The sequence below is a fragment of the Falco punctatus genome, assembly GCF_963210335.1.
Source record: "Falco punctatus genome assembly, chromosome: 1".
In the NCBI taxonomy this organism is placed as follows: Eukaryota; Metazoa; Chordata; class Aves; order Falconiformes; family Falconidae; genus Falco; species Falco punctatus.
The window spans coordinates 14,467,049-14,484,713 of NC_137580.1; the positions used below are offsets into that span (position 1 = coordinate 14,467,049).

The following is a 17,665-nucleotide window of genomic DNA, read 5'->3' on the forward strand; positions in this document are numbered from 1 at the left end:
AGCAGAGCTCTGTCTGGGGACTGTGGAATAGAATATTTTAACTGTACATTTACACCAAGTGCCTGGCTTCAAAGACGTGACTGCTTTTAATCTCGAATTAGAAAACCACAGACCTGAAATTAAATATTAGCCACCCTCGGCTCCCCTTCCTTCCTTCCCGCCACGCCGTCACGCGCGTGTCCGCCTCTCGTGCCCCACGACACGCGCAGCCCCACGTCTCGGGTCTCCAATTACCCTCGCGTTAATAATAGATGGCTTTGATAGGGTGCGGATTTTTCCTTTTTTTTTTTTTTTTTTTTTGTTTTAATAGGGTTAATGCAATATTAATTGCTCCTAGCTGCTATAAGAATGCGTCGCATTTTTCCAGGAACAAATCGATGGATCGGGACAGCGAGCGCGGAGCAGGAGGCACAGCCCCGGGACCGCCCGGGTGAGTACGGCCGCCGGCGGGGCCCTCCGCTCCCGCGCAACTTGCGCGCCCCGGCGGGCGGCAGTGCGCCCCGGCCCGCAGGTCGCTGCGCGGACAGGCGCGGGGAAGGATGGAGGGGTCGCCGTTTTTTCTCCCCAGATCCTCTCTCGGGGGGGGAGGGGGCTGCTGCTCCGGGGGTGCGGGGGGAGCGCGGCCCCCGCCACCCCCCCCCACCCCGAGCGCGGCGGTGGCGGCCCCCAGCAGCGGCCCCGCTCCCAGGGCAGCCCGGCGGGTGTGTGGTCCCGGCGTGGTAACGGGGCTAGGGGACACCACACTCCCTCTCCCCTTTGTTGTTGCTTTGGCAGGCGAGACCCCCGTGCCCTGCCGGAGGAGGGAGCCGGGCGGCGCAGCAGGGGCCCCTGTCCCGCGGCCAAGGTAAATGCTGGTTCTGGAGGAAGGAGACCAGCCCGCAAGCAAGCGGGATGGGGAGGAAGGAGAAAGAATCTCCTCAAACCCCCAGGAAAACCCCGCGGGTTCCCGCAGGCAGCCGGGCGCCCCTTCCCGCGGCGGGGGCGTTGCTGACCCGGGGGCTGCCGCCGGCCGGGGGCAGGAGCGCGGCCGCTGTGCTGCAGCGGGTCACCCTCCCTGTCCCGGGGCCGGGCCCCTAGCTGGCACTTGTTGCCAAAAAGATGAAAAGCAAGAAAAAAAACCCCAAACAAACTCCAAATCAAAAACCTGCCCCCCCCCCCCGACCAAAACAAGGGAGGAAGAAAAAAGGCGCCTGCAGGAGCGCCGGGCGGCAGCTGGGCAGCCCCGGAGCGTGTGCGCCTGCAGGGGCCGGCCTCGCAGATGGGCCCCGCCTCGGCCCTGCCCCAGCCCTCCGTGGCCGCGGAGCCCCGGGGCGCAGCGCTGCCCGGTCGCCCCCACCCCGCGGGCCTTTGGCCCCCCCGCGGGCGCAGCCGCCCCCTCCCCTCCGCAGCCAGGCCGCCAGCGGGACGAGCCTTCGGCCTCCTCCTCCTTCCCCCGCACACCCGCCCGGCCGCAGGGCGGGGGGGTGGAGGAGGAGGCAGGCGCGGCGCCCCGCGCAGCCCCGCGGTGTTTCCGCGGCGGCCGGGGCCGGGGGCTGCGGGCCCGTCCGGCTGCGGCAGCGCCGAGCAGCGCGGCGGGGCTCGGCTGGGCTCGCCTCCCCGTTTATACAGAACAGGATCATTTACATAAAGTCCTTAAGGCAAATAACTGTTGGGGCTCTAATTTATATCTGATCGAAAATTAGCCGTCATTATGCGCTCCATTAGCAGCGTCTTTAATGTGCTTCTAAGCACCATTTGTCAAGCGGCTTGTTAATATCCTTCAAGTCTTTAAAGTTGAGAGCTCATTAAAGAGTGCGCTCTGTTATTGATGTAATTTAGATGAGTTTGGAGGAGCGAGCGCGGCGCGGACAACCTGGATGAGCGGGGAGACGCTGGGGCTCCCCCCGGGGCGGCGGCAGCGGCGCGACGGGCGCTGGCGGGGGGCGACCGGGGCTCGTCCTTTGCCCGGGCTGGGCGCGGGGCATCCCCGGCGACGGGGGGCCGGGGGGGGGACACCCCCTTTCGGCTGAGGCGGAGTCAGCCCGCTTAATGAAGTGCAGCCACCATTCCGCCGTATCTCCCCCGCTCCATCGGAAGACATAAAGGCCAATAAATTACCTCCGCTGCTTATCTGAGAATCCATCTATCCCGCCGGGATTTCCCCCTCCGATGGCGCGGGTCGCCTGGGCGCAACGCGGTGCAGCCGCCCGGCAGGGGCTGCGGGGAGGGGGAGCGCCCCGGCGGCCCCCCCGGGGCTGCCTGGGCCCGCCGGCCCCGCTCCGCCCCTCCCCGCCCGACGTGCGGCTGCCAGCCCGGCGGTGAGGGGACCTTCCCGGCTGAGCTGGGTCCCCCCGCCCCCCCCGCCCCCGGGCGGTGCGGTGCGGTGCGGAGCGGAGCGCGGCGGGGGCTTGCGAGGAGGGTCCCCCCTGCGCCGCCGTCCCCGGGCTTCCCCCAGGCGAAAGCAATAAAGCGGGTAATTAGACTGCTAAAGAGGGATGTAAATAACGGGGAGGAGGCGGCGGTGACAGCCGTGCGGCGGGGCCGGCCCCCCCCGGGGCAGGTACACGGAGCCCCGCAGAACCCGCCCGGAGGCCCCGGGGAGGAGCGCCCGCTGCCCCGGCGGCACTCGGGTGGCGGGGGGGGGAGGGGGGGCGCCGGCGATCTTCCACCCCCCCGCAGGAGGGGACTCTCACCACGCATCGGAAAGGCCCCTTTGCCCCCAGACCCCCTCCACGAGTGTACGAGTGGGGGGCCAGGGCGGTGGGGGCTGCGGGGTGGGGTGGGCACTGCATCAGCAGCCAGCCTGCGCAGCTGCCCCCGCAGGGGCTCCCACGAGCTTTCCACACAGGACAGCGTCAAATGGGTGTTCGCCTGGTCCCACCGCACGCTGACACCCTGGGGACATTCATCTCCCCCCCATCTCCCCCCCCCCCCCCCCCCGAGGAGCGCGGTACATCAGCAGCCACGCGCGGCTGCAGCCAGCCCTCCCTGCCCCTTGGGCGGCGAGCCCAGAGGGCCCATCGGTGCGAGGTGGGGTGCGTACAGCCCTGGCCCCTACGCGAGGGAAGGGTGCTCCTGCAGAGCTGGACACGTCTTCTGCAGGTCACAGGGTGGTTGCCAGCAGTGTGAGTCCCCTCCTAGAGCCACTGCCACTGTACTGGTCCCACGTGCTCTCTGGGCAGACGAAGACAAAAACGCCTTTGGGATGAGAAGCAAAAGCAACGCCCCGGGTAGGCAAACCCAGGAGGCCCAAAGAGCCACCAGAAGGCCCCAGGTTGACAGCCTGAAGCCTACTCGCAGATGTGCTCACAGTTAATGACACCAGGAGCACACCGGAGATGTAGCACAAGGGCATGCTGCCGTGCACGTGGCCGGCACGTGTTTCTTGTCCGTTTGCTTGTGGCATTCAGGGATCGAGTCCTCTCGGGGTGCGTGTGGGCACACGTGCGTGGCTGGCTGCGTTTGGGAAGGGCTCACTGCGTGGTGGAATTCCCTTCCTTACCTGCCTACTCAGTCAAAACCCTTGTAGCTTTTCTCTTGCCTGTGGCACCACGTTCTTTTGGAGGGAAAGCTGTGGAAGTAGGTGGGATAAACTTAACACTGAGAACATACGTTTTTTGGGGGGGCATTTTACAGGGAGATAGCTTTGTCTGTATTTAACAAAGCCATTAAAAAAGATCATGTCAAACATAGCTGGGCAAGTCAGCCCATGCCAGATGGGGAGGGAAAGCCATGGAAAAGTCTTGTGTTACAATGATGACAGTATTCTATGGCAGCAGCAGTTGCAGCTTTTAAGCAAGTGAAAAGCGGTTCAGTTTCTTGCCTTATTTTGGGGGCAGAAATGGCAGATGTGCCACAGTGTACAGGTCCCGTTCCCATCCCATTAATGGCTGTGACTTGGGGGGTGCTTCTGGCAGTGACACGTGTGGTGGCAAACTTTAGCATGATAAAAGCCTCCATCCCACAGGTGCACACAAACGCACCCACCAACCCCCATCCACCCCCCAGACACAATACCAAAAAAAAAAAAAAAAAAAAAAAGCAAAAGATTTCACCTTTTGAAATTGTTTTTACTTCCTGGGTTGTAAAATTTCTTTCCTAATTGCTCTTCATTTCAGAAATACAGTCTTTAACAATACATTCTTAAAATGCAGCATCCTTAAAAATGACTGTGAACGGACGTGCCTTGATACATCGCTCCCCCAAGTTTCTTGCACTGAAATACCGTAACGTGAAGATGCCCGCACGCTTTTCCTACCGGCCCTTCCTCATGGAGAAGGGGCACTGCGGTGGGGGAGGCCCAGCTCGGGTCCCGTGCTAACTGGTGCAGCTCATCAGCGACTGCTGGGGTGGCTGCCTGCTCCCTGTTACCTTCCCACCTCATGGCAATTTAAATCACTCTCTGTTTCAGCTTCCCTCAATAGGCAGACACAAGGTGGATGGATGTCAGCAGTGGGCTGGGGGTGATGGAGGGGTGACGTGCCGGTCCCCGTCTCTGTGCCCACGTTAATGCCTTGTCTGCTTGGGAAAGGGGGCACACTCGCTGCCCACAATTGGGGTGCCTGTGTTTGGAGAGGGGTGACAGCCGATGCAGTCCAGGCTGCGCAATTGCTGCCAGCTCTGCTGAGGACGCTACTAAATCCCAGTGCTGGGGTTTGTGGCAACACTTGTGCTACAAGGAGAGTATCACCATCCTCCCAGTGTAGCCGAGGGGCTGGGATTCTGGGAGGCCACCTCGTGCATCCCCACCGGAGCCCGGGCTAGTGTCACAGGTCAGCCCCTCCTGGCTGTGCTGACACCAGGGAACAAAGCAGGAGGGGGCCACCAGGCCGGCCACTGACAGCTTTGCCTCTGCCATTCTGGTCGGGGCCGGTAAACACCCTCCCAGGCAATGCCTGGCCATGGGCTGGGGACAGTATCTGCTCCAACCAGGCAGGCTGGTTGTGCCCACGTAGTTTTGGGGAGGGAGGGGAAGAGAGGAGGGGAATCAGCAATCATGCAGTGCCACTTGGCCCCAGGGCTGGAGAACAGTTCCCAGCTGGTTCTGCAGACTGGGAGGGAGGCAGCCACCAGAGACCACCCACCACTTACCTAAAGCTTTTTCTCTTCCATAAGCCCTCTTCCCTGCTGGGGAGGTAGGGCTCTCTCTGGCTCGGCTATGAAAACCAGCGCCTCTCCCCTCCACATGCCGAGCTGCTTTGTCCCCCGGAATTGGCCAGCGTTACTTTCAACTCATTGAACAGTCCAGATTAGAGCCAGCCAGCTGATGAGCTCTGGCCCAGATGCAGGTTTGCAAGTTAATGGCACCAGGACTCGGTGATGTCCAAACCTTGCCAAGGATCTTACTGCTCGTCCTTTGGCTGAGCCCAGAGCAGCCCTGTGTGCTCGGTGGCCCCTGCATGCTGAGCGGAGACGGGGCAGGTGTGGGCTGGAGCCAAGTGGCTGCTCTCCTGGGCAGCCCACGGGGATGGTGTACAAGGCAGCCCCAGGAAGACAGGGAGAGGGTTTTACTTTTTTTAGACAGCTGTTGAAATGTTTTCATTTAATCAGCCACGGTATGTACGCCTCAGTTAAACAGCTGGCATCCGAGCAGATACGCAGGGATGTGTAATTTTGATTCCTCTCTTTCTGTTTCAAAGCTGTGTCGTCTTGAGCACTTTGATCCAAAGACTAAACTTATTGTGGCATATTTATGTAGATGACATTTTCATTTGCTCCTTTATTTATTGATTTTTGCAAAACACATTACTTACAAGGTTTCTGGTGCCAAGGCGGCAGTACTCTGTGAAGGAAAACACACAGTCCAAACTCCATCGCTTGCGTGTGCTGCAGTAGTCCCATTTTACACACATTGTAGGCTCCAATGGCAAAAGCAGTGGCAGTGTGTGGAAGAGAGCATACAGAAAAGTGAGAACTGTGCCGGGGGTGACTGACAGTGTATTTAATACTGTGTCCCAATGGACCGCCTGTTGTTTTTTTTTAAGGATTTTCTTCCTAGAATTTTATAATTCTTTCTGGGTCTTTATGGCAGTTCAGTGCTTTTGCCCGTCTCTCTGGCAGTACCAGAGCGCCTCATGGTATTTAGCATACTGATGCCCACAACATCCTCAGGAGGCAGGGACGTGCTGCTACCTGACCTTACAGCAGAGGAAAATGGAGAAGCTTGGGATGGATGAGGAATAGTGAAGAAGTTTCCCAGATCCTAGGAGAGTGCTCAGACCAGGGGACCGACCCTGCCCCACCTGACAGTGCCTCCAAACAGCAGAACCAGCAACATCCTTGAATATCCTACTTCCAGGATGCTGGGAGGATGGCATGCTCAGTGAAACACCCATTCACCTCGAACTATGGCAAGAAGTGGTTTATTTCCCCAGCAGCAGCGCAGCAGTTGGTTTTAAAGCTCGGCCTCAGGGCTATCGCACCGGGGAGGCGGAGCAGCAGTGGAATGGCAAAAGCCGACTTCCCTCAGATTTGGGTCTTTTAGTTGGGCTCTCTAGTGTCAAATAAGGCACAAACTCAGACTGACACTTTTCCTGAGGATGGAGCATTAATAAAACCTCTTGCCTGGAGCAGGCTTTCTGGTATGTGTGTGATTTTCTGCCTTCTCCCTTGTGTGGGACACACATGGGGTCTGTCCCCTCTGTCAGCTGCCTTGCTGCACAAAATCTTGGGGATAGATTCACAGTTAAGCCCTTTCCCTATCTGTTCCATCGGTTTGAAGTAGGCTTAAAAGTTTTAAAACCATTTTGAGGCTGGGGGAGGCACAGATAGAGGGAGGGCCGTGTCGAGTGTGGTCCCCCAGGCCCTCCTGAGGAAGACGCCGCCTGGGTGAACATTCCAACACCCAGGGCACCTCCTTCACCCTTTCCTCCTTCTGTTGCAATGCTCCTCATCCTCCCAGTGCAGCAGGAGCCTGAACGCAGCTCTGCTGGCTGAGGCTGGCCTTAATTAAGTGGGTCCTCCTGCACACAGATATGTGCTAACACAAGCAGCCCCAGCATCCACATGGAAACGGACATTTCTGTGGCAACATTTTACACATCCTCACTGATGGTTTTAGAAGGTCTTGGACTCCACATTAAGAGAGCTCTGACTGATGCTAAGATTTAACTGAGAAACTCGAAAGGTTAAGTTGGGAAAAAAAAAAAAGTTACTCCTTAAAAAGCAACAGAGGCATTGCTGGGGCTATTCAGTTCTCATCTTTAGATTTATACACCTCCAGACCCTGAATCCCTGGGAAAGAGGCGCTGACACCAACCCTCCCTTCACCTCTCCAGACCCTCTTTTCCCTCCTTTGCCCTTCCAAATACACCTGTTGGTGCTTGTGAGCAAGTTTTCCTGCCCAGAGGAAATCAGCAGCTGACCTGGCTAGTGGTGCTGGGCTCCTCTGTTAGTTTTTGTGCCAGATCTTACTCAGTCAGATCAGTTGAGACTTGGGTGTATGTTTTAGGCGTGTCAATCTTTAAACTGGCCTTGGTTCAGTAAAGAAAAAACAAGCTGTTTGCCACATAACGGTACCCTGCACATCTGAAGGAGGAAAACTACCTGCAATCACAAGAGAAAGGACCAATATAACAATTAATGTGGTTCATTTTCACTCCAGGTTTTCTAGAGAGAAGATACTGCTCCACTTTTCCTCTCATTTCAAAATTACAAGCCTTTTCTTGATCCGGGAAAGTGCTGCGCTCAGATTAAGGCCAAATACAATAGATCAACATCTCAGAACATGTGTAGTTCTTTATTTTGAGGTATCTGTAGGCGCTTTTTGCTGGCATTTCATCACACCTCAATCTTCTTTCTACTGAGGCAAAATCACTCTCATACGCTGTAAAACAACGTTACTACCTTACACTTTAGGCAGTAAGCTGTAACTGGAACGTGCACATGCAGCCAGATCTTTTTTGTGCCAAATACCTCTGTAACACCAGCTGTATAGCAGTGTCACATGTATTAGTTGTTGAATTGCCCCACCGACACCCCCAGGTTAGATGTACTCTGCTTTTCTGAAGCTGAAAATACTCTTGGAGTACAAAACTGCCAGAAGAATATCAACTGCAATTACAAATCTAAACTAAATACGTAGTATTATGGCCTTTTCAATATTATATTTCTGTGGCAAGTTTTTCCATTGTGCATCGTTCAGTCATGTTGGGACAATTCGTTAAATAATGTCGACACACTTCATCATGGAACAACATTTGAGGTGATTTACAGTTCTGTCTTTTAGCAGCACACCTGTAAATTGCTATAATTAATGCTAACCCCTATTAAGGAGACATCAGGGTGCTTCCAGGCTGAGAGAATTAATGGGGAGGCAGTTGTGGATGATACTGGGTAAAGGCACCACCAGTTTACAACTGATCAGGTTGCTCTGACATACAGATATGCTAGTGCACCCCACAGCCAGGCCTGAAGATGAAGGGCAGAGTTTGGAAGGCATTTAGCAGCAGGCTGGTGTACTGAGATCGGTGACATTCTAGGCTTAAGTACCTTTGTTTTTCTTGAGGGCGTAATGTAACTTTTACAAACCAGCTGTTTGCAGCAAAGTTGAATTAGAAATAGCTCATCATCTTTACTTCTCATCTGTATCAAGTCCTCATCCAGCAGGCACACAAGGTTAACAATGAAGGAAGGCAAAGCAGACAGACCAAAACCCCAGGCTAAAGTAATCCTGCTATCTCAAAGACTGCCGACACCTTGAAAATTGGGGAAAACAGCTGTGAAGTCAAGAATAAACACAGAGAAACAGAATTTACCCACTTCCCATATGCACAAAGCCAGTGAGTTTACTCCCTTTTCAGCAGTACACAACAGGTTCATTTTTCCTAGCAATGTAAACAACTGCATAGTCATTTTGGAGATGTGACTTACCTTTGGTTAGTAAGTGGTTTCAGACAATCAGAGAAAAGAGATGGTGGTTCCTTGTAAAGAAGAAACTGCACATGCCAGCTTTTTGGCAGGTGGTATGAGGGGTGGGTGAACGAACTTCTGCAGAACCCAGTATTCATCAAAATTGTGAAGACAGAGGGGAGACTTTGGGTGAAAGGGAAGAAGGAAACAAATTGAGTACAAGGGAAAGTGGAGAAGAACGTGCAAATGGGAAGGAATACAGCAGGCTCAAACCCTCGGGTTTACTGCGATTTGTATTTGGGTCTTGACCAAAAGCCTTTCTGCTGGGGAGTGAGATTCTGACTTAGTTCTGGTGTGAACATCCACCTACTTGATCAACAGATTATTTTTTTCTTTTAATGCTGCAATGCTGTATGTGGAAAAGGGTGAGAAAAGAGAATCAAGCTCCTAACCGAGGAACTGGTCATGGCAAAACAGACAAAATCATGGAAAGCACTTTCCCCCCAAATGGGTGATCATCATGCAGAGATACCAAAGAAAAGCTGAAGATGGCAGGACCACTTTAAACTATGAAATAAATGTTTTTAGCTCATACCACTGTTATGAACATTTGTGTTTCAAAGGTGTTGAAGATGATTTACAGGTAGAAATTCAAAAGGCCTAAGTACAACCATCAGGAAGCAAAGGCGTGGAGACACATAATTCAAGGCTACCACAGACAGCTTTTTACTTCAGCTTGCAATATCTGGGGAGGATTTCAAGCCTTTGCTTCAGAAATCAAGAGATGGCTTGAGAATTGCAGCTTCCATTACAGGAAAGCTGTTGCAGGAAAGCACTTTAGCACACACCTCCTGAACAGACTTTAAAGGCTCAGAAACCAGAGGCAAAAGTAAAAGGACCTCAGCCTGTCTTCATTGAACACAGCTTTCAGGAGGACTTCTTGACCTATGCAACCATTTGAGACAATGCATATGATGACTGTATTTAAAGCAGACTAGGCACACGTACCGGTCTCACAGAAGATGGGGGGAAACCTACACTATTACATGGAACTTTCTGTCCTCTCATACAGCTCTGTGGAGCCGCTGCGGCACTACAAAAGGCAGAGGAAAGCTCTGCTGTCTTGTGGAGGATGGATTCACGCAGCACAGGCTCGTAGCCGGCATAGGCCCTTTTCTCTGCGGGGTGTAGCTGTTACTTGCCAGATGTGGCCACCCCCAGGCAGCTGCATGCTGGGCCAAATGCTCTGAACTACACCTGGGATTTGGCTGAACCGAAACCGGTTCTATTTTAGAGGTGTGAAAGCCCCTTTCTGCCTCACTTAGTCGACCCCATGACAGGCTCATCACGTGTAGCCCAGGAGCCTGGCCTTGGTTTCACACGCGCTTTCAGTTGATGAAGACCACTATGTATTTCCAACATCTTTTTCCTTTGAAAAAATAGTTAACTCCACTCTCACTCACAGTCCTGAAGATATTTCACTCATGTCTGATATTAAGAAATGTACAACAGGGACTGCAGAAATGAATCACACCATCTGATGGTAAGATTAAACCCAGCAGCTTTCAAGGGAAAGCGCACTGTCTCACTGATGGAAATGCCACGGCTCCCTACAGTGGGATATGGGCTCTGGGAGGAACAGAGGGGGTGACTAAAGCAAGCATATTTTTTGCAAATATATTAGTTTAGGGGTTTTATTCTGTTACTTCGCTCACCTTCACAGCCTGTTTTTTTTTTATTTACTTTGCATAAACTACCAAGTTTTTTGGCACAAATGCTCTTAGAAAGTAATTTTCTAGGCAGATTCTACTATCCTGCAATTTTCTATTCAGGAAGAAGGAGGAAAAACCCGTGACTTATACGAGTGACCCCAACCAGCAACACTGATTGAACATCATTTGCTCCAAGGCGGTTTGGCGTGTGTGCATGTGTACAGCTTGTGCCAGCACAGCACTCCCAGTCCCCAACTACTGTGCCAATCCTGGTACACACAAGTTGTCTCAAAGAATGTTCCCAGTCCCAGTATCTTACAGTCTAACTGGCTCCTCCTGCACTTACCATATTCACGCTGATTCTTGACATTTTTCCTGCCCCTGCCAAAGTCACCTTTGCTGGCCCACAAGTTTGTGTTTCAGGAGGTTGAGCTGGCTTAGTCCAGGCTGATTTCACACAAGGGTTATCAAGTGTCTGGCTAGTGAGAACTTCCCCTACAGGCACATCAGTAAGACTTGTTCGTGGTGTTCCCCCTTAGCTTTTCAGAGTATGCAGTGCCAACGCTGGTTGTATTGCTTTTGTAGAGCCCCAGGCACCGGTGGCATGGTAGGTACACAGCCACTTGGCTGACCTACAGCTATCATTTAAAAAAAAGAAGCATTTGCCACACAAGGGAGATGCTGACTGCCATTAGAGCCTCCGTACAACCAGCGCAGGAGCAGTTACATTTTACAAGCTTGCACGGGTGTCCACTCACCGCTGGCTCTGTGCACGTGATCTACTCTGTTGTTGCTGGCAAGGCCAGATGCACCCTTCCCTGCCCCCCACGCAAAAGCAGTATGCTAGTACTGGATTTCAGTGTGACAGTAAGAATTCGAAGTGCCATAAATCCTCACCCCTTTCTGCTTAACTGTCCCCATCTCAAGCTTGTTTAGCCATTTCTGCTAAATGCACTGCAAAATGTGAATGCATCGGTGATGCTCTCCCAGAACAGAGGTTTGCAGAGGCGAAATAAAAGCAAGGGCTCTAATTCATCAAAATATTCTAATATCACAGAGCTCCTCTGAGAGTATCAGGGCTCAGCAGACATGAAAGCTCATTGCAATTCAGAATGTAAAAGTTAAAGGGGCTGCTGGGAGAGAGTGGGGCCTGGAGACAGAAGCCAGGTAATCCTGAACTTCCCTTATCATAAATAAATTTTGTTTTAATCTGTACTGTGAGCCTGGCGTGAGTCTGGGCTGCCCAGAAAGCAGACAGCAATGCCAGGGAAACCGATTTCCTGGTACTTACGTGGAAAGGGAGAGTGTCTAATTTTCTCAGCCAACTGATGCTGAGGAGCCAGGAGGCAGACAACTCTTACAAAAGAAAACAGGAGAAAATAACAGTGACCGCCATGCTTCTGGGAGGGCTCTTTGAAGACATTTTTAGAGGCACGGCTGTGGTTAAGGCCAGATTCAAGCCACTTCAATTACAAATGGTGAACTGAATGGTGAACTGAAATAGTCCAGGAAGACCAGGGAGCAATGTTGCTAGGGACAGAATAGCTCAGTGTAGGAGGCAGACAGCCTTTCAAAGGTGATATACCTCTATAAATGGATAGGTATGTCCCAGACTGGGGGCTAAATGTGGCAGTTACAAGAGCTGGTGTTGAAGGAAGTTGCCTCCCAGAGACAAAGCTTACCTCTCATCAGTCTGTCTCAGGGGAGAAATCTCAGTCCTAGCTGGGTTCAGAGCTGAGTGGGAGCCAGGAGCTGTTGCCACTCCCAGACGCTCCTCCTAGGACACTCAAGTTCCCGGTCCCTGGGTCTTCCATGTGCTACTGAAAATCTGCTGTCCACAGATCTTGTCTACCCATACTGCAGGTGGCCAAGCTGCAGAACTGAGCTGGAGAATGGGTAGCTGCTGGGACAAACGGAGACCTTTCCCCATGCCGTGATCCTACATAGAGCCGAGCAATGCTTCAGGGGCTGCACACCATCAGCCCCCCGTGACTTCAGGGAGGGCCATCGCCAGCACTTCAGATCTCACCCAGGTCAGCTGCGCTTTTGTTGCAAAGTTGTCTGTCTGCCTTTCATGTAGTGATGAAACAAACAAGTAACTTCATTGTTAATCTAGTGAAACAGACATATTCATTCAGCAGGGATGGGGACAGGGGATTTTAGTTACTGAATTGCTTTCTCACCTCTTCAGATTAATTCCTCCAAGCGAGCATTGTGGCTGACTCACTTTGTCCATCCCACAGATGAGATAAGATTAAACAACAGGCTTTCAATTAAAGGCACACTTGCACCTTTCTCTCTTTTTCCTCCTCTGCTAAATGGGCTTGAGAGCTCACTTGACCAACAGCCATTCTGGACTTCTATTCTGTATTTTTAAAAACTAAACTGTAAATGTTTAGAGAGAAAAGTTTATCTCCTAAGGTTAACCCCCTGGCAATGTGCTTTACCATCATAGCTGCTGGGCTCCTTCATGCTCAGCATCACTCTTCGGTGATATGCCTGTGTCAAAAGAAGACTCACACATGGAAATATTCATTAACATGTTTATTTGTTTATCTCCAAAGACAGCACATACATTCTATGTACTTGTTAGCATGTGTGGCAAATACAGAGATACTATGAAATTATGCTGTCAAACAAGACACAGTTTCAGGGGGAAAAAAAATAATCCGTCTTCATTCTCTTTGTAGGAGCTGTCCTCAGAAATAACTGAATCTCAGGACAAAGTCCTTGATGTACACCACTTCTCCAGGCTGATGAGTTCTCACCTCATGTGTAATAGCTGAATCTTATAAAACTACTTAAGACTAACCTATTTCTTGCATTTTTACATGTATATTATTGTTTCTGCCAGTTATGTTCTACTTTTTCCTAGCAGGAAACTAAAGTGTGGCTTTAGTAATACCTATCATCAATCTTATTTATTCCATCTATTTCTAGGTAATTATATATAGTGTATTTCTTAGTCTATATTCGGATGGCCTATTTAGAGATGAATGGATTCCTTCCAGAATGGCAATGACCTTTCTGTGACTCAAACATTAATTTTCTAAATGGCTTCACAGGTGAAATACCATATATATCATCATAATTAACAAGATATACCCTATTAATGGTCAGAAAACATGCTTTTCATAATTATAAACAGAATCCTTTCTGAGATACAACCTTCCCTTCTGCTATGAACTGTTAGTCAATACACAGTGAAACCTACTAAAACCCTATTCAAAAAGCAGCCTTAATTGTCAGTGTCACATGCCTTAGGCACCCGCAATACATAGATTTTAGAGACATTGATATTACACTTCAGAACTACTCAAAGATTCATCTGCCATAATACGTTTGACAAGTTTTTGTTTTGAAACAGACAACCGGCATTACAGGTTAAGTTGATTTAGGTGCTTACCTAACTTCATTAAAGTCAATTATGTCTATAATTTCTCAGAGCACAGAAAAACTTGCAACTGCAATTCATAATCTCTCTGAGTCCTCCTTTCTGATCGCGAAGTCTTAAGGGTCAGGAGATTAGAGGCTTTCTGCAAAAACTTGGAGCAAGGATTGCAATGATAATGAACCAGGCAGAGTGGAAAAGAATTCAGTTCTGTATGAGGAGCTCCTTAAAGAAATCAGAGCATCTCTCATGTAAAGAGACAAAGGACAAAAGTTCCACTGTACTAATCTGAGCTCTGATCTCAGCAGATCTTGTGCACAGGACTATGTCTGACAAGAGATCACCAAAGAAAAGTGATGTTGGAAGAAGTGTTGGTAATTCAGAAAGTGGTGATGTTTTTTTCTGAAGAAGTACTGAGCTGATACTGCAGCCAAGTGTCAGTGAGCACCGTGCTTTCAGCTGGATCATGTGAGGTGTTAACACCAAGGCCTGCCCATGACCCATGGAGCTCTGGCTGCTTCTAACAGCTGGAGAGGTTTATTCCAGGACCCTGCCCAAAGTATAACGTATGGAACAACATTCTGCCTAACCTCCTCGCCCCATCCATTTGAAGGGGAAAGCAGAGCCTTTGTTTTCCTGCTGAAGAAGTCTGCAAGGAGAACACCACCTGCATTCTGCCAGATAGTTACTCGTCAGACAAATTGTTACTGGGATGGCAGGCAGGTACGTTTAAAAGCTCAATAAACATAATGTTCTCCCAAAGTTTCCTGGCTCTGAAGAACACACATTGAACTTCCATTATAATAGGATGATAAAAGTCCCCTTATTTTTATTAAAAGCTTTATGACTAAAAAGTACTGTTAAAAAAGTACAGGAGAGGTAATGCCTCAGAGGATTAATTTATGACCATTTTTTCACAAGCATACAAAAGCTATCACTTAGTAATGAGTGTAGACTGGCAAAAAGTAATGATGGCCATGGATGCTGTTTAACATAACTGCTTAATAACTTTTGGGACACATACATAGAATGTTCAGCTGCTGCAGAAATGTACATGGGGTTCATAACCCTTAGGAATTTAGAAACTTGTCCTTGAAAAACTGAAAATTATCTTTTCTAGAATGTCTGCTTGGTTTATGTAATTTTATATATTTTTTAAACTATGAAAGATAAATTCAAATATGCCATTTTTGGACAATATTCTGATAAAAGAAATTCCAAATATGTCAAACCAGCAACCTCTTACAAGCAGTCATGCTATATTTACCAAGATTAGAAGAGTTCGAAGGTTAATGTTTTTATAATGTTTTTCATATCTCATATCAATAGCATTAAAATATAAGGGCTAGACTGGATAGTTATTGTTTATATTTCATTCATGGTCCTGTTTCTCGGCCTGGTTTTCATAAAGTGTTTACCTCTTTTTAACACTCAGTCAAGAGATTTGTATGCTTATGTACATGCATAATTGCATGTAGGAATATTCCTATAAAACTTTTCAGCCTTATAAGAACATTCTAAATAAACATTGTTGTAATAAGCTTGGTGTTCAGACTATAAAGACCTCTGGGTAAAAAAATAAGATTAGTGAGGTATTTGTATTTACACTGCATGTACACAGTACCTTGGTCAACAATGGTCTAATAAGAGCTAGTTAATGATACACTTTTACCAAGCCTTAACAGGGAGAAACCTTATTGTCACATGTCAACCAGTTACTTAAATTGCAAACCTGAAGAAAACCATGAATTGAGTTATTACTACGGCAAAGGCTATTGCTTGCTCAAAGACTGTCATAAAAACAGATTACAGGTCTAATGGACCTTGCTTCAAACTCTGAATCTGGAAACCTCTGTTTGAAGAAAGGAATGGTTGACTATTGAGATTCATAAAGCTTTGTTTATGTAGTTTGAAAGAACAGTTTTTAAAATAAATTCCATTATGAAAGCTTGTATCAGTTTTTCAAAATAAAATTCAAAGGTTCCAAATCCTACTTTTATGTATATTTTGCAAAGTGATAACCAACATTTTCTCTCCTTTAATTCTTCTTTAGGCCAACAGTGATGGTAATTGGAAAATGCCCTTTGAGGACTGTGAAGACCACAGGAGTCAGACTGCTGTGGGCCATGTGGCGAACCCCGTCAAGAATTTAATCAGCTCAAAATGGGAGACAATCCTTCACACACACTCCAGAATTAGTGCTTCAGATTATTTATCAAAAAGAATCTAGGCAGAATTTTAGTTTACCTGATCATGTGAATGAACACAGGCTTTGTACAAAGGAGAATTTTGGGTTCAATTTTGAAAATGTGACATACAGGTATTCTACCAGATGCACTTTCATTGTTAAATATAGTTGTTTCAGCCGTGCCTATAGATTGACGGTACATTTGAGACGGTCAATGGCATTTCAAATGCTTTGGTTGTGCAGGTTTTCAATGGTTTCATGAGTGTGCTCAACCAGATTTTAAACAAACCTAGTTGTGATTTGGGTCCAACCTGTGTTACAGATTAGATCAAAATTGCACCATAGTGTGGCACTCAGGCTGGATCTAGTCTATCAAGTTACAGTTGAACCGCAACTGTTAAGCACAGATGCTAAAATCACTGATAGCCCTATGAATAAGGCATTGAGCTTGTGGTTTATTTTTTCTGAAAGGGACGATAATCTGGGATTTAAAGAAAACTCTCCAGACACATTTAGAACCTGATCTTACAAGGTATTGGGCATCTTGGATGCCCACTCAGTAGGCATAAATGATGTTTCGTATCTTAACAGGAGGATCTTGACATTTTGGAAGACAATACACATTAGGGGCACAAAATGCAAAGTTTCTATTCTACATTACTGTTTTGTATTTATTTCAGTGACACCAGCTATTTTTGATAAAAACATATAATACACATTGAAGTCACACTTCAGTCATAAAAGAACTTAGAGCTCTCAGATATTTGCATTGCAACACTGCTCCCATTTAAATGACAAATCCCCACCAAAATTCCTACTTTGTTGCACGACTTTTCAAGGATCTCCTGTACTCATCTATTAGCTTCTCTGTAGTAGGCAGGCATTCTCTATAGAGAAAAACAACAAATAAAAAACCAGCAATTTTTGTAAGTTTATATATACACTTTGATATCTACTTGTTTTATATTTGCATTTAGCATGGTTAATAGCTTTTCTATCTCAAAGGCTTATTTCTGTAAATTAAAAGCAATTACATGAGCAAAAGCAATATAAATTCTAAAACTGGGAGAATAAGTTAAAAATATGAAGGACATGTGAATTTGTTCATTTATGAGCAGGAAAAATACTGTTATTTGGACAAAGTAAACCAGAGATGATGTGCAACTCCCTGTCAAAATCAGGTTAAATTTTGATACCAATGTCATTTTGCAAAAATCAGCATATTGGTATATAGACTATGGATTAAAAGCAAATACTGTACCAGGAAGGATCTATAACTGGCGTCTTTGGAAGAAACTCACAGGGGCTTTGAAGCACTCGTTTCTTTATCAAGTTCTGTTATTAAAAAAATAAAAAGTGCATTAGTGCTTTAGACTTACAACATTCTAATTGGTAAAAAAGCCTAGAAGGTTTATTTGAAAAACATGCAATACAGTAAAAAGTCACAAGAGAAGGAAATCTAAGACAACACAGAGGCAAGCCACATAAGATATAATCCTAGAAACACAGAATTGGCAGGGATTTTTGTTCTTACTTCCTGTGCTT

The 17,665-nt window shown here is 48.3% G+C and overlaps 1 protein-coding gene across 1 annotated transcript in view; it reads right to left on the reverse strand.

Annotated features, from left to right (window-relative positions):
• Positions 1 to 13,072: 13,072 nt before the first annotated feature.
• TTC29 (tetratricopeptide repeat domain 29) overlaps positions 13,073 to 17,665 on the reverse strand; it is a 139,567-nt gene continuing 134,974 nt past the window's right edge. The window contains 2 exon segments of the mRNA XM_080373756.1: positions 13,073 to 17,428; positions 17,430 to 17,455. Coding sequence (XP_080229882.1) covers positions 17,363 to 17,428; positions 17,430 to 17,455 — 92 coding nt within the window. The 3' untranslated portion in view covers positions 13,073 to 17,362.